The sequence below is a fragment of the Crassostrea angulata genome, chromosome 3 (genome assembly GCF_025612915.1).
Source record: "Crassostrea angulata isolate pt1a10 chromosome 3, ASM2561291v2, whole genome shotgun sequence".
In the NCBI taxonomy this organism is placed as follows: Eukaryota; Metazoa; Mollusca; class Bivalvia; order Ostreida; family Ostreidae; genus Magallana; species Magallana angulata.
The window spans coordinates 30,642,353-30,665,438 of NC_069113.1; the positions used below are offsets into that span (position 1 = coordinate 30,642,353).

General features: G+C 32.7%; 2 protein-coding genes and 1 long non-coding RNA gene across 3 annotated transcripts; 2 read left to right on the top strand and 1 right to left on the bottom strand.

The window, feature by feature from the left end:
* The first annotated feature begins 1,268 nt into the window (after positions 1–1,268).
* On the top strand, positions 1,269–1,804 carry LOC128176610 (uncharacterized). Its single transcript, XR_008242797.1, has 2 exons — positions 1,269–1,610; positions 1,746–1,804. It is a non-coding gene; the product is annotated as an uncharacterized LOC128176610 (long non-coding RNA).
* A 10,135-nt stretch (positions 1,805–11,939) lies between these two features.
* On the bottom strand, positions 11,940–15,538 carry LOC128178857 (DNA-directed RNA polymerase II subunit RPB7). The gene is made up of 7 exons (XM_052846235.1): positions 15,451–15,538; positions 13,619–13,728; positions 13,225–13,384; positions 13,046–13,096; positions 12,744–12,809; positions 12,291–12,362; positions 11,940–12,010 (listed from the first exon to the last, which is right to left on the bottom strand). Exons 1-7 carry the CDS (start codon positions 15,460–15,462, stop codon positions 11,966–11,968), a joined length of 516 nt encoding a protein of 171 aa, XP_052702195.1. The 5' UTR covers positions 15,463–15,538; the 3' UTR covers positions 11,940–11,965.
* Positions 15,539–15,652: 114 nt separating this feature from the next.
* Positions 15,653–22,397, top strand: LOC128178856 (39S ribosomal protein L4, mitochondrial-like). The gene is made up of 9 exons (XM_052846234.1): positions 15,653–15,765; positions 17,933–18,014; positions 18,648–18,843; positions 19,770–19,821; positions 20,101–20,218; positions 20,628–20,785; positions 21,005–21,063; positions 21,216–21,289; positions 22,212–22,397. The coding sequence occupies exons 1-9, from the start codon at positions 15,700–15,702 to the stop codon at positions 22,358–22,360; spliced, it is 954 nt and encodes a 317-aa protein (XP_052702194.1). The 5' UTR covers positions 15,653–15,699; the 3' UTR covers positions 22,361–22,397.
* The last annotated feature ends 689 nt before the right edge of the window (positions 22,398–23,086 follow it).

The following is a 23,086-nucleotide window of genomic DNA, read 5'->3' on the forward strand; positions in this document are numbered from 1 at the left end:
AAGCTGAAACTTGTGTGGAAGCATCCTGAGGTAGTGTAGATTCAAAGTTGTGAAAATCATGACCCCTGGGGTTAGGTTGGGGCCACAATGGAGTGTAGAAGTTTTACATAGGAATATATAGAGTAAATCTTTAAAAATCTTCTTCTCAGAAACTAATCAGCCAGGAAAGCTGAAACTTGTGTGGAAGTATCTTCAGGTAGTGTAGATTCAAAGTTGTGAAAATCATGACCCCTGGGGGTAGGGTGAGGCCACATGGGGGGGGGGTGTTAAAGTTTTACATAGGAATAAAGAGTAAATCTTTAAAAATCTTCTTCTCAGAAACTAATCAGCAAGATGATTCTTTATAATTGTTAAGACTTTGGCTCCAGGACAATTCTTCGGCCTCACAAGAAGGTTCAGAGTTTGATGTAGCAAAATATCCCATATATAAACAATTGTATAGGATCTTTTTGAGAACTGCAATACTCAACATGTGATATGACTATAAAATTGAAGCAGGCAGCTATTTTTTCATTAGAATCTTTTTGTATTACTGTTTTGGGTTATTGCCCTTGATTTATTGATTCTTGATTATTTTAATTAATGCATCCACTGTTAACCAATTATTGTGATGATTATTTTTATACAATAATAAATATTCAATGTATATAAGTTGTTTTGCATAAGTAGTTTTGGGTTAGGCTGGATTAGTTTGTTTATTTTTAGATACTATGAATTATTTTAGGCCGGCACATATATAGGGACAGTGTCTATTGCTTTGTATGGAGCGACTGTTTGGGGTTAAACTTGAACAGGTACGGAGAGATTGAGGGTGTTAACATCCCTGGTCTATCTAATCTTTGTGTTTTTCTAACCAACGATACAGAATGTGTGGTCATTTCTGCCCTGTATCGCATTAATACAAGTGTGCGGTCATACCTGCTTGTATTGGTGGTGATTGCATCGCCTGCGTTAGGTTGAGCTGTTGGCGCAAGTGTGCGGTCATCCCTGCTTGCGTTATCTCTGCTTGCGTTAACGTTGGTACCTGTTGAGTTGCGTAGGTATGCGGTCATCCCTGCCTGCATAACGTTGAGTCCCTATATATGTGCAGGAGCGATGATTAAAGTCTGCTCTTGTAAATATTGGCAGCAATCAGGGCTATCCGAGTTCCAAGGGGGAAAAATGGATTTTATTTATACAGGATCTACATGTATTATGACTCCATTAAGCTGACTTTATCATACCTGTTGTTCCTCAGGTGAGCGATGTGGCCCATGGGCCTCTTGTTTTTCTTTCAGGGATACAGTACAATGTATTGTGTCTTGTGTGTACACTAGCTGTACACTTTTCTAAAATTTGTTGACATTTATTACATGTATATGTACATAATTTTTCTTTAAATATTACCCGAAAATATTATTTATATCTTTACAGAGCTTACCTCCGACATTAAGGATTTGTCAAAAAGATGACCATAATCATACCCTTTACATAAGAGTTAGGCCTATATACATTGTATTTATCTCAAAATGGAGAGTTGATTTACCAGTTTCATAACTCTGTCCAAAAAAAATTAGTTGATGGAGAAGTCTTCTTATATTACCATGGATATTGCAATAAAAGTGTTTAAGGTTTGTTTAACTCCTAACAATCTAAATGACCCTTCAACATTTTTCAAATACTGTAAAATGCTGTAAAAATTGATGTAAATATGAATTGAAATATGCTTTCTAGCTTGTACATATTTATAATTTTTGTTCTTTCAGTTTTCTGACTTGAAGTGGAAAGGGCGTTTTAAATTTGATAAAGACTAAATACCAACAAAGTGTTCTCTTTTCTTCTTTATTGTCCACCCTTATCCTTCTAAATCCTGGAATGAGTTATTTGTTCATTGTATATCCTATCAGAAGGAATGGCATTAGTATATAAGGTATTCCATCCCTAACTATCATGATATTTCGGCTTGGGGTAAAATGCTGACGATGGACCCTCCACTTTGGAGGGTCCAAAGTGGAGGGGGTGGAGCTTAGTGTGTCAATCTTAATTCAGAGTCAGTTTGATCTGTCATTCCAATTTCATCATGCACCTAATAGCTAAAACATATAGGTTGTTTATTAGAAGCTTAAAAAAAGGGGGGGGGGGGGGGGGTCCTAACATTTAATGATTTTGGCAACTTCAAATGAACTTTATCAGGATACATATATTAATCTATGTTTGTGTAACAATTATTCTGAGTCCAGTGAAACTGGGAACAGGAGTTAACTCACCTCAATGTTGAGAGATTTATTTTTTTCCCTGAGTAACAAATGTTAATAAATTAATAGATCTAAAAGAACATTATCAATTGACTGTCATTATTAATTTCAACAGTTACACAGATATAAACTCCATTTTTTTCATGATATTTACTGTATATAATGAGCAAATTTGAAATAGGGGAGGGGAGTTTTATGTGCCTGTGTTTAAAAGTCATATAAATAAAACAATGTTGTTCTGTTTCTGATAACATAATTGGAATGACAGATCAAATGGACTCTTAATTAAGATTGACACACCAAGCTCCACCCTATCCACTCTGGACCCTCCAAAATGGAGGGTCCATCGTCAGCATTTTACCCCAAGCCTGATATTTCATATCTAATGAATTGTATGTTTGATTACTAAAATCATAGTGGGATTTTAAATGGTTTACTAAATAATTAAGATTTACCTTCGATATTTTTTAGAAATTGAATAGTTAAAAATTTAACATCTTGAAGTTGACATTAAGGTCTGTGGGAAAAGTACAATTTTAATTTTATAAGTACAGTTATTTTCTTTCAAATGTCTTAGTAAAAAGTTGCAAATGCTTTTCTTTCTTTGAAAATCACAAAAATTAAAAAATAATAACTAACCGTACATATGATGAGAACATTATTTTTTCTTAATATTGTTTATATCAATCAAAACTGATAATTTTACCTCGGTTAGGATTGACTACCTTTAATCATTCTACCACTGAACAACATTAAGATTATATAAATGTTCCTAATTGCCCGCCATACATTTACAGATATATACCGGTATTGACGATGCAATTTACGTACGTAAACTTTGAGAAATGGACATGTTTTATGTTCATGTTAAAATTGCCAAAAAAAAAAAAAAAAAAATGAGAAACATAAAAAAAATGACCCTACAACTACTCCATACTCTACTACTCCGTATTCTAAAAATACGTTTATCGGCTAAATATAAACTTGAAAATTCCAACCTTATAAATAGAACCACATCACTGAAAGTTACGGAAATTCCCGTAAGATTAGATTAGGGGTTGGGCCATTCAGAAACAAATTGTTAGGCTGAATGGTCATATGCAGTTAGTGGAAAAATTTATTTTTTATCAATACTCTATATTACATGAAATTGGACATTTATTTTGCTTATTATAAGAACAATTCAATTATTTTTATCTTTATTTAAAAAGAATATCATTTAGGTCACAGTTGAGTTTAAAAAAAAATTTTTTAATGTGATGTTACCAAGATATTTTATCTACATATTCAAAATTAATTGATTATGATATTGAAATCAATAAATAGATGCATGGGTATATATGAAATTTTAAAGTCTTTGCTTTTAAAATTTTATCAATGAATTCATGCAGTCATAATTCAGCTACATCAAAATATCATAAATTTTATATAACGACCAATTTATTCATACATTGCTTTTAAAATGAAAAAAAAAAATCCATCTGCTTTATCAAATCTGGCATGATTGTATATACACAGTTGGCGAGAAGCCAGACTCTAGCTGTTAACATTTGACAAGCCGTATATATATCCGGCCAATATTTTCACTGTTTTATCAGTTTATTGGTTTTGGCATTTTAAACGCCTCCTCTATCGACTAAATAAGATGAAACTTAAATATGAACTTACCCTGTTGGTAGTATATTAAAAGCTCAATCGAAGTAGCGAACACGTGGCCGGCTTCAAGACACGCGGTTTTCGAGTTCCCGCCTAAATTAATTACTCGGGTACCTCGCTTTCTGTTTAAAGATTGACCTGTCCCACCTTCCCCGCTCAACTCCAAGTAAATCCGAGAATATAATTACGAAATCATGTAAGAAAGAGCTCACCGGCAGGAATACTCCCCCAAGAGGGCACGAATTAACATCCAAGGAACCAACACGTGGTCTCTCCGAAAAATGGCCATCGTTAGATTTTCACTGAAAGTTATATAAAGTGCTCACTTTACACAAAGAATTCCCTAAAAACAATTGTTATAGGTTTAAATAAATCAATTAAAGACCTGCTGACGATACACTGCATGTGTGCCTTTAGTAGCCAGCTCCCGACAACTCCATGAAAGTGACCTTGCAAGACGAAGTTCCCGCTTTTATTCTACTGGGATGTAATTTCTTTGCTCAGTCTGAATCTAAGGCCCCGGTTAATTGTGAGCTTAGCATCAGTCTTGATATCTTAATGAATCACTCATATGCAGCCAATTAACTTATGACCACCTGGCACTACAACATTGTTTATTTGAAAATAAAGTTATTAAGAAAAGATTTATACATGTATATGTAAAACACCCGACTATATCGACCTCTTTCCGGTGTACCTCTACTGCCATTATGATCAGACACAAGTCATGGAAGCATTTAAGAAAAGTAAACGGAAGTAAATTCAGTAAACAGTTGGTAAATTAAATAATTTGGTTCGTACATACTCGGATACATATTAGATACTCAAAAGTGATATCTTTAGACAAAGATAAAATTATCGTAAAAAAAAAATAGTTTAAAGCTTAAAAGAAGCCCACCGTGACCTAGAAAATGTTATACCCTTACTGACTGAGAGCAACGCTACAGATCTAGTTTCTCTCTCTCTCTCTCTCTCTCTCTCTCTCTCTCTCTCTCTCTCTCTCTCTCTCTCTCTCTCTCTCAAATACCGTGAAAAAAAAACCAGTATTGTAAAATAAAGTAATACTTCTTCATTGATCACAATATATTGTAGTATTCCTTGATTCCATTTAGAGGATATGAGTAGTTGTACATAGCATATAACTCTGATTCCCAAGACCAAGAATACAGACAGGCATGAGATGGACAGTATTACCGGTACATATTGTACTAAATCCTCTAAAAGTACTAAATCCTCTAAAAGTCAATTTCCACAGATTTGTATGTTTTTAAAAAATAAATTTGCCTCTTACCTTGCTTCCAAAAACATCTACCAGATATTAATGTTACAAAAAACTGCAAATCACATTTTTCATTTTAGTGACTAAGTTTACCAGTACTTTTTATTTACATGAAATATTCTTGAAAATATACATAGGTGTTCATGCATATAATGTTAAAAAATTATCTTCTTTACTCCCACACACCTGAAAGGAAAACTCAAGTATTTTGCCAAAATTACAGGTTTTACAGTTCTTTATGAAAGATTCCAGGCAGGGAGGTGGTCGTCATTTGTTATACTTTCATGTTAAATACTGAAATCTGATTGGTTAAGACGCAGTTCATAATCCTTTCTATTACCCTCAGCGTTAGCAACGCACTTAGCAACGGGTAACATTAAAAATGTTACATGCGCGAAAATTATGCGCGTACGGTTCGCTGTAGAATTCACATTATTCCTATATAAAAGCAGTAAAATTTTCTAAAAAATTAAGACATTCAGTATAACAAAATAAATAGTGCCTGTTTGGGAGGATAACAGTTGAAATTGACACCCCTCGAAAACCATTGTCAACCTCCGCTTCGCGTCGGTTGACAATGGTTTTCTCGGGGTGTCAATTTCAACTGTTACCCTCCCAAACAGTCACTATTTATTACAAATTTATAATTTTTCCACTCCAGTATGAAACCTAATTAATTAGATGCATATATGAGACTCCTCGACAAGTTTGTGTATGGGTTTTATGCTACTCAGGTGACCATTAAGGCCAATTGGCCTCTTGTACATGTACTTTGTTTATTTATTGTTTATTTAGTTTTTACATCCTCTTGAGGGTTTCAATAAACTATGTACACGCTGCGCTCACACTAATTAGGTGGTTTTTAATTTCTTAATTTAATTTTATGATGCTGTTATTACCAAATACAGGTCTTTATTTTCTATATCCTGCTACAGTGAAAAAAATTTTAAAAATGGTTTGTGCAATATTGAAAAGTGTGCTTTCATGAAAAATGAAGGTGATAGCAGTGTTGCTATATTTGTTCACTTGACCAGTGCTTTTGAATATAAACACTGTGTCCCGAAAATGTGATGATTTATATAGAAATGCTAGTTGAAAGCAAAGAACACGTACAAGAGTTAAGATATGGGAGATTTGGCACTATTTGTTGCTGACTAAATCTATCAGAGAGTGTAAGTATGGGATTTGGTGCTATTTGCCGCAGATTTTTCAAGAGAGTTAAGGTATAAGAGATTTGCCGCATACTTTTCAAGAGAGTTTAGGTATAAGAGATTTGTCGCTTACTTTTCAAGAGAGTTTAGGTATAAGAGATTTGCCGCAGACTTTTCAAGAGAGTTTAGGTATAAGAGATTTGTTGCAGACTTTTCAAGAGAGTTTAGGCATTTCAAGAGAGTTTAGGCATAGGAGATTTGTTGCAGACTTTTCAAGCGAGTTTAGGTATAAGAGATTTGCTGCAGACTTTTCAAGAGAGTTTAGGCATAAGAGATTTGCTGCAGACTTTTTCAAGAGAGTTTAGGCATAGGAGATTTGCTGCAGACTTTTCAAGAGAGTTTAGGTATAAGAGATTTGCTGCAGACTTTTCAAGAGAGTTTAGGTATAAGAGATTTGCTGCAGACTTTTCAAGAGAGTTTAGGTATAAGAGATTTGCCGCAGTTTTTTCAAGAGAGTTTAGGCATAAGAGATTTACCGCAGACTTTTCAAGAGTGTTTAGGTATAAGAGATTTGCCGCAGACTTTTCAAGAGAGTTTAGGCATAAGAAATTTACCGCTTACTTTTCAAGAAAGTTTAGGTATAAGAGATTTGTCTCAAGAGAGTTTAGGTATAAAAGATTTGTTGCAGACTTTTCAAGAGAGTTTAGGTATAAGAGATTTACCGCATACTTTTCAAGAGAGTTTAGGTATAAGAGATTTGTTGCTGACTTTTCAGGAGAGTTTAGGTATAAGAGATTTGCTGCAGACTTTTCAAGAGAGTTTAGGCATAAGAGATTTGCCGCAGACTTTTCAAGAGAGTTTAGGTATAAGAGATTTGCTGCAGACTTTTCAAGAGAGTTTAGGCATAAGAGATTTACCGCAGACTTTTCAAGAGAGTTTAGGTATAAGAGATTTGCCGCTGACTTTTCAAGAGAGTTTAGGTATAAGAGATTTGCCGCAGACTTTTCAAGAGAGTTTAGGCATAATAGATTTACCGCAGACTTTTCAAGAGTGTTTAGGTATAAAAGATTTGCCGCAGACTTTTCAAGAGAGTTTAGGCATAAGAAATTTACCGCTTACTTTTCAAGAAAGTTTAGGTATAAGAGATTTGTCTCATGAGAGTTTAGGTATAAAAGATTTGTTGCAGACTTTTCAAGAGAGTTTAGGTATAAGAAATTTGCCGCAGACTTTTCAAGAGAGTTTAGGCATAAGAGATTTACCGCATACTTTTCAAGAGAGTTTAGGTATAATAGATTTGTTGCTGACTTTTCAGGAGAGTTTAGGTATAAGAGATTTGTTGCAGACTTTTCAAGAGAGTTTAGGCATAAGAGATTTGCCGCAGACTTTTCAAGAGAGTTTAGGTATAAGAGATTTGTTGCAGACTTTTCAAGAGAGTTAAGGTATAAGAGATTTGCCGCAGACTTTTCAAGAGAGGTAAGGCATAAGAGATTTGCCGCAGACTTTTCAAGAGAGTTTAGGTATAAGAGATTTAACGCAAACTTTTCAAGAGAGTTTAGGCATAAGAGATTTACCGCATACTTTTTAAGAGAGTTTAGGCATAAGAGATTTACAGCATACTTTTCAAGAGAGTTTAGGCATACGGGTCATTATCAAAATATGCAGCCTTTTGTGTCAGTGTCAATTTAAAGGGGGGAAAATAATGTTCTGTAGAATATATACAGTACCATTGGATTTTAGAAACTTAAACCTATATTGTTGAACAAATGAATCGACAATTTTACTGCTTAAAGTATAAAAAAAAATATTATTTGTTATGAGATTTCAGTGAATTTATGTTGTCATTAAATTTTTCCAACGTCTTTAACCTACAATATCTTCAATAATATTGATGTTTTATTCCAAAAATCACCGTTAACTTTCAAAACAACATTCATATTTTAATTTCTGCTATGCTCCTTAACAAGTTCTCTTTTAAAAACAATGGATTTGATGAGATATATGCTTGTACAAAAAATTTTTGTCATTGGTGTTACAAGGCAAATTATATAAAAATATCTTAAAATACATCAAGTAAATAATATTGTACTACAGTTGGAATCCCCCAGATCATAGTGACATCATTCCCTGCTACTAAAAAGATAAATGTATCAGTGATGACATCATTGTGATAGAAAATATGGCAGAAAATGTTAGTATGCTCCAAAAAATATAATGTAAACTGTGTCAGTGGGATAACGTACTATTTAAGGTTTTCTATTATGAAAGAACAAAAAAGTTTTTCACATAAATGATGAATGTTTATCACATTATAACATAGGCTATGTAGCTTTGTGTAGTATCTGTTCTCTTGGGTCATACTGCTACATTTACTATGGATACATCAGTGGTATAACGGTCAGTGGTGTAACCAAAAATTGTTGTTACACCACTGAAAAAACTGTTACACCACATGACATTATTTAATTATTTTACTTTTTCTTCCATTTCATTTATATATTTTGAACATTTTGAACAGTTGTTATTTATCAATTTTACAAGTTAGACACTGTCACGATAAAGAAAGCTTGACTATTTAATTGCAATTGTGTTTTCTTAATCTGGAAAATGAGACCTGTTACACCATTGACATTATTTGAAACACCATTGACATTTTGTGTGCTCTAATTATATTTTACTCATTTAAATACTTGATTAAAAGATAAAAGTAAAAACAAATTCATTCTAATAAAGAAATGAAATTATCCACATTTTATTTTTATTAAAAAATCAAACTTTTTAATGACTTATAGTGTATTATAAGATATGTTATTCCACTGACATTTCACATTCCCTATTATGTTTTACTAAAATCTTTCAAATGCTTAAAGGTAACAAATGCTAGCTGAGCTTCAACAAACATAGATAGACAAAGAGGAAGTGTATATGTGTTGTATGCATTGATTTTGGAGAAAATTGGAGAAAATTCAATTTTATTGTCCAAAATGCATGATTGATATGAGCTGGTATAGTACTGACAATGTTGTTTGTGAGATTGATGAGGCAAAGAAAGTTCGAACTCGGTACAAGGTGGATAAAAGTGTGTGGATGCCAATAGTAAAAAAATATTACATCAAAGAATGAGTGATTTAATGTAAAAAACATCTACATGCAATTTTTCTGTCAGTGGTGTAACACTGATTATAAGTGGTGTAACAGTGTGTCTATCTTCAGATTATGAAAGAATGAGGCACGAAAACTTTTATTTAAGATCAAATTTATCACTTTTTAAATGCAATCAAAAATAGAAATTAGTTTATTTTACAAAATTTAACACGCTTATCTCTTATTTATTATCGCTAGGTCAGTGGTGTAACTTTAATGTCAGTGGTAAAACATAATAATCAGTGGTGAAACATGTACATTTTTCTCCAAATAAAATTAACTGACAATAATACATGTATATTTGAAAACACCAGTGCATTTATAGTAATGTCTTTTTTATGCTCCATTGAAAGAAAAATCCAGTTGTGTTCTTTTTAATGCTCAAATCAAAAATTTGTTGAGTAACATCAAGACTTTGTCTCAAATGTTATGTTGGTCACTATGTAAATGTGTCATATATTTTCTGTTATCGAATTCTAATAACTTTAAATGAAGTTTGTTGATATAAACTTTATGTCCTTCATTTTAAAAGAATTATTTTATTTTATCTAAGAATTTTTTCGTATACTATATACCTGTTACACCACTGACAAAATGTTCACAGTTCATTAAATTTCAGTCTAATAATCATCCAAATGGTAGATTCCAATGTTTGCAAATTTTTAGATGTTATACTTCATTGTTGGTTAAATGTGTTTTCTGCAATCAAAGTAATTTTTTCAGCAAAAATTTTCTCATGTTTTTCATTTTTCAAAAGTCTGCATATTTTGATAAAAGATTTGCTGCAGACTTTTCAAGAGAGTTTAGGTATAAGAGATTTGCCGCAGACTTTTCAAGAGAGTTTAGGTATAAGAGATTTGCCGCTGACTTTTCAAGAGAGTTTAGGTATAAAAGATTTGTTGCAGACCTTTCAAAAGAGTTTAGGTATAAGAGATTTGTTGCAGACTTTTCAAGAGAGTTTAGGCATAAGAGATTTGCCGCAGACTTTTCAAGAGAGTTTAGGTATAAGAGATTTGATGCAGACTTTTCAAGAGAGTTTAGGTATAAAAGATTTGCCGCAGACTTTTCAAGAGAGTTTAGGTATAAGATTTGCCGCAGACCTTTCAAAAGAGTTTAGGCATAAGAGATTTGCCGCAGACTTTTCAAGAGAGTTTAGGTATAAGAGATTTGATGCAGACTTTTCAAGAGAGTTTAGGTATAAAAGATTTGCCGCAGACTTTTCAAGAGAGTTTAGGTATAAGATTTGCCGCAGACCTTTCAAAAGAGTTTAGGTATAAGAGATTTGTCACTCACTTTTCAAGAGGGTTTAGGTATAAGAGATTTGTTGCTGACTTTTCGAGAGAGTTTAGGTATAAGAGATTTGTCGCTATCTTTTCAAGAGAGTTTAGGCATAAAAGATTTGCCGCAGACTTTTTAAGAGAGTTTAGTTATAAGAGATTTGCCGCAGACCTTTCAAGAGAGTTTAGGTATAAGAGATTTGTTGCTGACTTTTCAAGAGAGTTTAGGCATAAGAGATTTACCGCAGACTTTTCAAGAGTGTTTAGCTGTGGGAGATTTGGCACTATTTGTAGCTGACTTTTCCAGAGAGTTTAGCTGTAGGACATTTGGTGCTATTTGTAGCTTACTTTTCCAGAAAATTTAGCTGTGGGAGATTTGGCGCTATTTGTAGCTGACTTTTCCAGAGAGTTTAGCTATGGGAGATTTGGCACTATTTGTTGCTGAATTTTCAAGAGTTTATTCAGGTTATGCATTATGGGTGCTATTTCATTGGCATTGACTTCTGTAAACAATATGGAGGCTACCCACCAGCTCCCCCCTTCCCTTTTGGCCTTGAGACTTATTACATGAAAGATGAACCAAATCAGTACAGGTAGAAAGCACTCACAACACAAGACCGCACTGACTACCCCGGTAGTGACCTTACACTCTTGACTTTAAAAAAGGATTGCATGTAGCTTCTACCTGCTGTAAAAGCTGGACAATGGTGCATGACATTTAATGTGGTTATACTAACATGAGGTTGTAAGTAAGTGATTGTCACGAGTACACATGTACCTTACCAAAGCAGGTACTTCCTTACTAGAAAAGACAGAACTAATAGATTCAATATATATAAAATATGTTTAATGAGTGATTCCTATATACAATGACAACGGCAATGATTCAGCTGAGAACAGTGTCTTCCTGGGCAAGTTTATAACCCTGAAATAAAAACATTTTATAACATTATGCTCCATTATAAACCACAAAAGTATTAAAACAAAATTACAAACTACCGGTATGTTGTATTTTGAAAATGCCAAATACATGACTACCAATTTTTAAACAGCATCGTATCAAAAATATATCTTCATTGTCTATAACAGTAATCTTGTTCTGTAATTTTGATATGTTAAAAAAAGGGGGTGGGTGTCTTTATATTTGTGTCTTCAAAAGTATAGTAATTTAAAAAGGCAGTAAATAAAAACAGTTTTAAAAAATCCTTTGTGAAGTTTCAAACTACGTTAATACGCACCTAAATAATCATCCATCAACGTTCCAATTGCAAACTGAAATTCAGATGTATTTGATTGAAACATTGTGAAGTTTAATAATTAAATAACATGATCAATTAATTCTAAGTAAAGTTTACAGTTGCTCAGTTGCAGATCTATGAATGCAAGTTATTGCTGATGCTGGAAATCTTCATAATATTATGATTACATGTATATGATTATAAGTTTTTTGTTATGATGGCTGAAGGGCCAAATTGAAATGTGATACTGGGTTTAACAATTATACTTCAGTAATTATCTTCTACATTTGCTTCATCATTGAAAGATAACTTACAATATCTTTAGCATCAACCCTTGTTCCAACTATTTTCAATCTAATTTCATCATCTTGCTGAATGACTTCATCCTGAAAAATAATAAATTGAAAGAATATACATATTTACTGATATACAAACTTTATAAAAATCAAAAGTACACCTTTAAGCCTTTAATATATTCCTTCTTTTGAAATTCTGTATTCTATGACAAAATTTTAACAAGCAAAATTTTATTTTCTTCAACCTTCATTGTGACATATAGCATTGTTCTTTCAGTCTTGATTAAAATTTTGTATGAACATGTATGTTAACATTATAATTCATAGAGGACTAAAAAATCACATTAAAAAAGGGGTTTAAAAATAAGGTGAAAGATAATAAAACATCATCTAGAATATATGTATGTTATGTTTCATTAATGTGTGGATATTGCATAATGAGTTCTTTGCTGTATTTTTTAACTAATTTACCTCTTCTTTGTTCTTGTAACATGGTGGGTTGGAATTTGGATCAAACTCCATATTGGCAGGAATAGACTGAAATTCATTCAATATCAAGTTAAAATAATTTAACATCTTTTGTCTAAATGAGGGTTATTCAAAACCTCAATTAGACAAATAATGATAAGTTATTTCAAAACAATCAGAAACGCACACCTATATGAATTTCTAACCCTCAAGTAGACAAATAATGATAAGATATTTCAAAACAATCAGAAACGCACACATATATGAATTTCTTTCATTTTCTCCTTAGAGTAAAATAAACTTACATGTCTTGATACAAAACATGATAATGGTCCAATTTCTGTGAATAATCCAACCTGCAATAACCAATCAGATGTTAACATTGCATATTCATATACCGTACACAAAGGAAATTTTATAAATAATGGTAATCATTTTTCTGGTCTAACTTAATAGGCTGTAAGTAATGCATTGTACACTTTACCTTGTTGACTTGAGTAACTACAGCATCCAAAACCTCGCCCTTAAAAGGTCTGAACACAATAGCTTTGTATTTGACTGGGTACACAACAAAACCTCGACTTGGTTGTATGGTGCCTGCTCCTATGTTATCAATCGTTGTCACTGCTATCACAAAACCATATCTTAAAGAAAAGAAAGAAATCTAATGTAATCATTGCTGGTCCATCCGAGTGAATATAGGTAAGAAAAAAAACCCGAAGGCATTGATTAATCTAGCATGTAAGAGGCTTACACAACAAGAAGCCCACAGGTTTTCATGGTAACCCGAGTGTCACAAAAAGACCTCTCTGATTGTTGACCCTGCTTATATTATTTGAAAACTGTAAACATCAATTCAAATAAATCAAATTACTTACTTGCCAGTGCAAGTTCCCTCAACTTCTGTAAATAATTTCTGTTTTACTATGTTGAGCAAGTTTGGTCCAAAATATCGTGGATGGAGAAGAATTTCATGCTCTAATGATACCTGCAAAAGTGGATATATGATAAACAAGGATGTCCAATGCATAGTGTAACTGGAATTTTTTCTGCATGAGCAATTATTTACATTTTGATTCCAAAGCAAATGTATTTATTTTTGGCACTTTTCCTTTGTTTTCTCTTGTAGGCTCTGATAATATTATGATATATAATTAAGGAATAATTATTATTCAGGGTTTTTCTTGTACATTATAAAAACCACATGTACTTAAGATTTGTCTTCATTTGGTTCAAATGGGCAGTAACTTGGGGCAGAGTATAGCTTAATTTACGTATACATATTTTACGCATTAAGCTTTTCTTGATACCTTACCAAAGCTATATGAATGCTGGAGAAAACGTACCTAGGAGAAAACGTACCCAGGAGAAAACGTACCCAATTTATAGGGTACGTTTTCTCCAGGAGAAAACGTACACGGGTACGTTTTCTCCAAGAGAAAACCCTATGAAAATAATAAATAATGGTTTTCATAGATATTCTTAAATGAAACAAAATAAAATATACAATGAACATTTGTATCATTTGTTGTTGTTGTTTTTTAATGCATATTCACCATGGTCACGTACGTAAATTATTAAGACAATAATTTGTAACATACACATCCACGAACATGAGCAGTTTAATTAGTCGACAATTAATACACCATAAAAGAAACCATTAAATAATAAGGTTTCATTGCAATCTCATTTTGAGAACTAAATGATGAGTATGTCAAGAAGTTGATATCGCGTTATTTTTAACATTTTTTTGAAATTTATCTATAGAACAAAGTTTGCTTAATAAAACCAAGTCTACTGAAGTCTTTTAAATATTTGTTTGATTCATATATATGGAAACTACTACGAAATGTAACATTGATGTCATATTCTTCCGACGCCACCGACATGTATGATGTGTGGAGAGTGAATATTTCTACCTCCTGCGCGGGGAGGCAATACATAATATTACATAATAATAAATTAACTGCTCAGGTATTTAATTGATTATATCACTATAATTAAAATCAGAGGATCTCGCATTGAGAAACTCAAATTGGTAAGGCTACCGATAAATGGATATTTAGAAGAAGTAGACTGATAAACAATTTATGACAGGTAATTATTTCGTACTAAAATAAAAGTTGGAACAATTATTATAAAGATATTATTCAAAAAATGAATATACTTCTGTACATCAATGCATTGAAATATGCATAAAAGTAGCATTTGAAAATTAGTTGATATGTCCAACCCCTTTAACATGTTTAATGTTTAAAATTATAAAGTATTAAATTCCTATATCTATAAAACTCTTACATTTCTGTATATTTATTATGAAAATAGTATTTAAAAGTATTAAAAACTATTAAGTAGTATAATTATTATTTTCATAGGGTACGTTTTCTCTTGGAGAAAACGTACCCGGGTACCTTTTCTCCAGGAGAAAACGTACCCTAGAGATTGGGTACGTTTTCTCCTGGGTACGTTTTCTCTTGGGTACGTTTTCTCCTGATACCAGCTATATACAGCTTTCTAAAACGTAAAGTACAGATACAGTATACAAGAGATTGTTGTCGAAATCTGAAAACTTTGCTAAACTCTATAAAAGAGGATATTAATATATTCAGAAATCAAAAGTATACAACTAAATTACTGCGTTAAAAGACCTCCACAATTGAAATCTTGTTAATTAAAAAGTAACAAGGGATTCTTAAGCAATGTGTCTTACATGGTAAAACATCTTGTTTGACCGGATGTACCAAATTTGCACTATAGATAAGTCAAACCTCTATTTACTCGGAGGAAACGGATGGGCCATAATGGTGACCAAAATAAAGATTAAAAAAGACCAAATGTATGTTACGTGATTACGCTATTAACGCTATATATTTTTATGGCTTGTATCAAAATTGTATTCACAATATTGTATTTGCATCAATCACAGACTATTGTACGAGTTAACAATATATCTGCCAAAATGCTTGGACAAACATGCAGAAAAATTACTGGAAGTCTCAATGTTTCCCCTCGTATAGAGTTCAAGGTATGCTTGAAAAATTAAACATGAGTTTAGTTCTAGGTTTGTTCATTATTCTAGATATTGTTTATAATATTTCTTTTATTTATAGTAAAGTTTTAAAATAAGGAAATTCGAGCTAATACATGTAAATAATCTGGGCCCAATTCACAAGGTTAGCTTTTAATAAAAACTAAGAAAGTCAGCCAGCGGAATATTATTCTTATTCAAAAGATAATTCGCAATCTATTTAAAATACCATGTACATGTATATAGTCTTTAGAACAACTAATATAATGCAGGGGGGGGGGGGCATTTATTTTGCACCTTATTATTATGACTGTACAGGCGCCTGTGATCGGGGTAGGGGGGACTTTACGCTAAAAGCGTAAATGTTCATTGCTTGTCAAATCTCTCTGTAATCTGTGATCCCTCTTCGCAAACTGCTATATTAATATCAGTCATGTTGCTCTGAATCATGGATCCAGATGATAACTGTGGAAGTCTTATAATACAAAAGTGTGACTGCGCATTTTGACCTAGAAACTGACCATTTTTATAATTTATTCGAATTTCTTTAACACAGACTGTCTAATTTCTCCCCAGAATTCTTATTCACCCAAGCGCTTTTGATGTTTCATCCTTAACTTAATTAGTCAGGCTGCGGGCTGACTAATTATTGTATTTAATATGGTATACTGGTAGTATATTTATATGATCTAAGGGAAGTAACTGTTTGAGTATGAATGTATGAGTATGATTTGAGTAAGAGTTATGGTTCTTTGTGTGTATTGTTTGAGAGTATCATCCGGGGATTGAGCACGGGAAAATAGCCATGCTGATGATGTGTGCGTGCGTGAGAGCATGATGTGGACTTGTATACATTTGTCATGAATAAACCTATTCGTGAATTGATTTGATTCGTTATATTCTTCACAAAGGACTTATTTTGTGCAGTTGCTTTGTAAACCATCATAGAATAATTCTTACAAAGATCAAGATGTCTCAAAATGTTAGTTTTCATAATATCTTCATTGAAAGATGGGTGTATGAAAGAGACTGGTATGGTGATAAACGTACTGGCTGTGTATTCTATTTAGCGCTTTTGGCGGAATGCTGCTTCTGCTAAATCAATTACATCATTAAATGCCATGCATATATGTATTGAAATAATCACATTCAGGAATACGCTAATTCAAACCCACACTGACTTGTACAAAATCTAATAGCAGCCAAATATCGTACACGCCAAATATAATACGTTTACAGTATTCAAAGGCGCAGATTATTTAAGGGGTTGGGGGATGTGACGGCAGGTCAGTTTGATTTCTGCTGCCAGCTCAGCTTCAACTTAGTCCAAAGGTCAGGGTTTGAATTCTGGTCTGGTTCGTCTTTATTCTATCATCCTACAGTAATAACAAACTCTCAATTAAAAACTTAACTGGTAGATAAAATTTTCAAATGTTTTATTTGTCTGTAAATAGTGGTAGCAAAACCTAATGTACAAGGTATTACAGGATGCTAAAAATAATGAAAAACCAGAATTAGCATATAACCCAGGTCCCCTGAATCTCTAGTCAGGTTGTTTGCCATTCAACTGGTCTGACCATCACAATACATTATGTGCATAAATAATAAATGCTATATGAAGACTCAGAGGGAGATACTGAGATTCTTTCCCCCACTCCAACCTACACAGCAATCATATTTCTAGGATGCAAAGCTAGAGGAGAATATTTTTTTTAGAAAGAACATATCTCAATTTTTTTTTTAAAACCACCAGTTTTCGGATTGAAAAGAAGTATGATTAAATCCTGAATCAGAGAGAGATCTGCCATTGTAAATTTTTTAATGCTAATGCCCTCCAGAGTCAAGAAAATGCCTAATATCCTCAAAGAGATTGAAAAATATGAAAAATCTAATGTCAGACAATTGAGGAGTAATACTAAGTTTCATAGCCCTGTCATATTATGACAGTACATGTATTATACCACTCCTCAATGTCATAGACAAGATGCAGAATATATACTCTTTTAAACAGGACGATAGTACATTTACCATAATCACAATAAGGACTTGGCATTACCAGTACTTGCATATAGTGCAAATTACTTTTACAGAAACTTGCTAGATGCCAGACTTTTATTATTTTCACAGAGAGAGTAGGTGAAATATAAGTGTATATTTTTTATAGCGATATTTGTGGAGAAACAGCATCTGCCAGCAGAAAATAGACATTACATTGAAATATACAGATGAAGCAAGTGGATCAAAAGGTAAAATGGAACAGTACAGAGTACAGAGTACAGAGTTCCAGAATTATAATTCTGATTTTAAACTTAAAATAAAGCTAGTTCTGGTGTGTCTTATTCTTATTAAGTTCTGAGTCAAGTGCCTTAAAAATTCCTTTCATGGTCATATCAGAGCAACATTTCATTAATAGCCAATAAAATCACTTTTGCCCATAGATCAAAAAAGACAGCCTGTTATTCATTTATTATTGTCATCAAATTTGTCAAATTCATTAGGTTTAAGTTATACATAGAAGAATCCATCATGTTTATAATGTAGTGGTGCAGTGAGTCTATATGAGAGCAGACCTTGGAATGCTTTAGATGTTTGTATAGTGTGTGGATAATTTTGGAAGATGGCATGCTTATATACCAAATTTAAAATTGACCAAAAGATTCATTGTAATTAATCTTTTATATTTCAAATGTTGACCTTTCATGATGTTTGAGAATCAGTTCACATTTCAGAACAAGTGTCATCTAAATTTTAATGCTTAATTAACATTCTTTATTATATATGTAATGTCCCAGCAACAAAAACTTTGTGAGTAAATTATATGAAAAGAATATATGTGAAATGTTCAGAAATTTCATAGAGTCATTTTCTCTTCTATGCAGCTAACAAAGAACCAACTTTGTACGAGAAATTCTTAAAGAACCCCAAGTCTGTTCCTTTAATCACATCCAGGAAGTTAGAGAACTGCAACAAATACCGACAGCCCCGGCAAGCCTGGCTGGAGACCCTCAGTACTGTAGAGGACCATAAACTGGGCATGCTAGATCTCCACCCAGACATATTTGCTGTACATCCAAGGTACTACAGCTCGTTCTTTCTCTGTGATTGGCATTTTGCATTTCTATGCAAATTGTATTTTGAAATTTAAAAATGACTTGTGATGCTGTCTTTTATTGTACATGTAACAAGTTCGAGAGATATTTAACATTGTACATGTGTATTGCATTTATTTTATTACATACTTAGTAATAAATACAGGTTTTTTGCACGTGTGATACAGATGACATCACCAAATCCGTATCGGCCTCCGGGGCTGATACAGGTTATCAGCCCTGCAGGGCTGATACGGATCCGTATCACACCCCTTGCGGAACTCCTCTGCCTTTTTTCGCTTCGGCATTTTTGCATGTTTACAGACAAAAAATAAAACATTTTCAGTTTAATACAGTTGACATTAAGTGCAGTTGAAAACTTCAAATGCTAGCAAATGTTTTAAAGCAGTCAACTTTTAAAACCTGATGAAATTCCGTCCTGTAGCTTCATGTTTGTTAAAACAAAAAGAACTCATATTTTTATTAAATACATGTACATGTCCATACTTTTTTCAAATGATATGAATAATCAATTTGTTCAAGTTGATGGGTTTTCTTTTTAAATTTATTACTAAGTATGTAATAAATATAATAATAGATACCCTTTTCCATATCACAGCTTGTATCAGCCCTCGACCAATATCAACCCTCGGGCATTCGGCCCTAGGGCTGATATTGGAGTCTCGGGCTAATACAAGCTGTGATATGGAAAAGGGTATGTATTATTCTCTATATATTTATATTAAGGTCTTTCAACCCTTCAGGTTTCACCATGATAAAATTGTTTATAACATAAAAAAGAATAAGGTGAAAGACTTGTAATTGTTTGAGAACAATTAGCCTACTCGTTTGAGTGATTTTTTTGGCACTGTGGAAGGAAGATGATGCATGTGACCTAATTTTCTTTTATAGGCTTGACATACTATACCACAATCTTAGATGGCAGGAATTTTACAAGAAAATAGTAAGTTCTTTTCCATTATGCAAATATGATAACTATTACTTGTATATGATAAACATATTTATCATTATTTTTATATACCAATTACCTTTGCCAAACTTGTGAAGAGTGTGAAATAATGTCAATAGGATAATGTCAGATCTGTTAATACATTATTTTTCAAATGAATACCTTTGGTCCAAGCTGTTAGAGATTTAACCTTTGGTGATGTTATTGAGGTCAATGAGTTCAAGGACACAGGTACATGTACATGTAGTGTTGTGTGATGTGGATTATCTGTAGGATTACAATTGGACCCCTAGTCGAGGTGACCTTGATGTGTCGGGTGGGAAACAGATGCCCCAGAAGGGAACCGGGAGAGCCAGGAACCGCAACAGGAGCTCCATTATGTTCAGAACAGGTCTGTTGTAACGGAAGAGGAGTCAAACAGTTCTCAATCATGATAGAATAAAACTAGGGGTGTCAATATACAGTTTTAAACTTAGTATGAGGGCAATATGTGATATGTTGGACGTGAGGACAGAAATGTTGCCCCAAGGAGGAGGATAACATTTCTGTCTCTGAAGGTCCAACAAATTATATATGTTGCCCAAACCTCAGTCAATAACTGTTTTGTTATATACACTTCACTACAGATACAAGTATAGCATCAAATAGCATCCAGCTGTTTGGCTATTTCTTTTCCCCCAATATCAGACGAAAATTTATTTAAATTACAATGATCATGACCCTAAAAAGACAACATAAGTTTATTTACCATATATAAATGCATATATTAAAGTTGACTATTTTTTATTGTTTATTTTTAGGTGCCAAGCCACTGGGTCCTAAAGGACCAAGAGCTCTGTTTTACATGTTGCCCAAGCAATACAGAGTTCAGGGCCTTTGTACAGCTCTCTCCTTTAAATATGCTCAGAACAACTTACACATAGTGGACTCATTGGAAATTCCCACAGATGACCCAGAGGTATTATTAGATTTCATGATTTTCAATTATTTGAAATACATGTACATGTCTAATGATTTTTTTTTTTTTGCAGTATTCATTATGAAAAGAAGAAATCAATTATTGAATTTAACTAACAAGTACATGTGAAAACAAATTTAATAATATCAGAACTTTTACAATTTAACATTTTGATGAATGAAGAATCGCAATAATTTGTATTATTTTTGTTTCTTTTAGTACATTCAGGATTTAATCGACACAAGGTTCTGGGGATTCTCCGCCTTATTTGTGGACGAGTATGTGTCAACACTTTACTGACATATGTAAATTTTTGGATTCACATTGGAAAATGACAATTATTTCATTACAGTATTCACCAAAAACTAAGGGTCTCTTTCGATCACCAGTTGCCTTATTCCATAGATAATGCCTACTTATTTCATTTCAGTACTGATTACATGCCAGAAAACATAACTTATGCATTAGCAGAATTTCCTTCCTATAACATCCTACCAGTATATGGTAAGTTTACTGTACTCCTGTATAGTTCCAATTATGGTAGGATGGAAAATATTGCAAAAGAATTCAAAATTATTTTTAAGCATAGTCAGTCATAATTATTCTGATTTTCGTATTTAAAGAGAATTATACATTAAATGATGTAAAATTTAAAAAGTGCATGGATTATGATAATGTATTGTAAGGACAAGTATCAAATGGTCGTTTTTTGGAAGTCCTATCATCATCTTCTGGAAATGACCAAAAAAATGCCCCATTGCGCTCAACCCAGGGTTGTAATTGAGGAATAAGGAATCATTCTTTGAGTATTATAAGGTGCTAATTTTGGTCAGGGGATGATCAAATCCAATAAAGCTCGAAAAGTTTTATGATAGATTTGATCATGCCCGACCGAAATTATCATCTCATAATATTCAAAGAATGATTCCTTATTACTTATATTTAATATATAATGTTTAGCCATCGTACGATATAATATATAAATATAAATAAGCAAACCCCACTGGCGCCTCAATTTGGCCTCATTTGAAGTTACGAGTTATATAGTACAAAATCGATACGTAGTGTCACAGGCAAAGAAACTGGAAAATGTAAATATATCTAAATTCATGACTTCTAGTTCTGCTTCATCAGAGTGTCTGCATTCATCTTAGCATTATCATTCTACTTCATTCATTTTAGCATTATCATTTTACTTCATTCATTTTAGCAGTATCATTTTACTTCACTGGCCCTACATGTATGTGCATTTCAATTCTGAATATGTTTAGTCACTTTGAGTTGCAGAGTCGCCACTGTTAGCTGACATTCTAATCTATGCACTGAAAAGCAAAGAAAATGAATTGACCAGTTTACAAATTTGAGCTTGTGTTAAGTATTAAACCTACTATACTGTATTGTCATGGTTAATATCTCTTCTTTGTAGGATTAAATGTGCGAGATATGTTGAAACATGAAACTTTAATATTGACACTAGCAGCGGTGGAAAAGATTGAACAGAAGCTGTTGTTTCACTCCAGCAGGAACAAGAGAAGTTCCAAGTTCTCTATGGACACAAGATATGACCAGTACTGATTTTTGTAATGAAAGAGAAATAAAACAAAGCATTTTACTTCAGTTGTTTTGTTGTTTTCTAGCTACAGTAAAATTCGTTTAGTATGATCACACGGAATTGTCGGATAAAGCGAAGTTTTTTTGAGTCCCCGGTAAAAATCTTTGCAAAATTTTATGGTTATAACGAATTCGGATATAACGAATTTATAGAGATAGTGAAATTATTTTGAGTCCCATAGAGGTAAATAATAACGAAATTTAACACCTTTATAACGAATTTCTTTGCAGTTTAAAACAGTTTGCACTACCATTTAACGAAATAGTTTGAACGAATTTATTTTCATATAATTTTTTCAATTCACAATCCGATTATGAAAGGTATCAAATTAATGTAGTTTTATTTTAATCCTCAGTAAGCAAAAATTATAGTCTGGTAAAGAAAATCTATAATGTATAGTGAATTCGCTATATGATTATATTATTACTAAATCGTTTTACGGATTTAAAGAAGTAATTCTATCGGTCCATAGGACTTCGCTATAACAGAGATTTACTGTATTGAAGTTTCAGTTGCTGTTAATTTCTAATAACTCTAGAGCTCAATTTTATTTAAATTAAACTATTAGATTAGCTTGGTTAACTATTGAAAAGTACATGTAAAAGAAAAGGAGAAATGAACAAAAACAGAAAGTAAAAAATGGATGAACTGGAGATGAAACTCTGTACTTTCATTTCTACTGCTAAAAA

Excerpts from the sequence above, each read along its gene's own strand:
- LOC128178857 (XM_052846235.1), bottom strand. Across the intron at positions 12,810-13,045 it reads CATGTTTTGTATCAAGACAT|TCTATTCCTGCCAATATGGA; the intron begins GTAAGTTTATTT and ends AATGAATTTCAG. Across the intron at positions 12,011-12,290 it reads GGGTTGATGCTAAAGATATT|TTTGCAATTGGAACGTTGAT; the intron begins GTAAGTTATCTT and ends TCTGAATTTCAG.
- LOC128178856 (XM_052846234.1), top strand. The coding sequence starts at position 15,700 with ATGCTTGGACAAACATGCAGAAAAATTACTGGAAGTCTCAATGTTTCC. Across the intron at positions 18,015-18,647 it reads TGAAGCAAGTGGATCAAAAG|CTAACAAAGAACCAACTTTG; the intron begins GTAAAATGGAAC and ends TCTTCTATGCAG. Across the intron at positions 20,219-20,627 it reads CTCCATTATGTTCAGAACAG|GTGCCAAGCCACTGGGTCCT; the intron begins GTCTGTTGTAAC and ends GTTTATTTTTAG.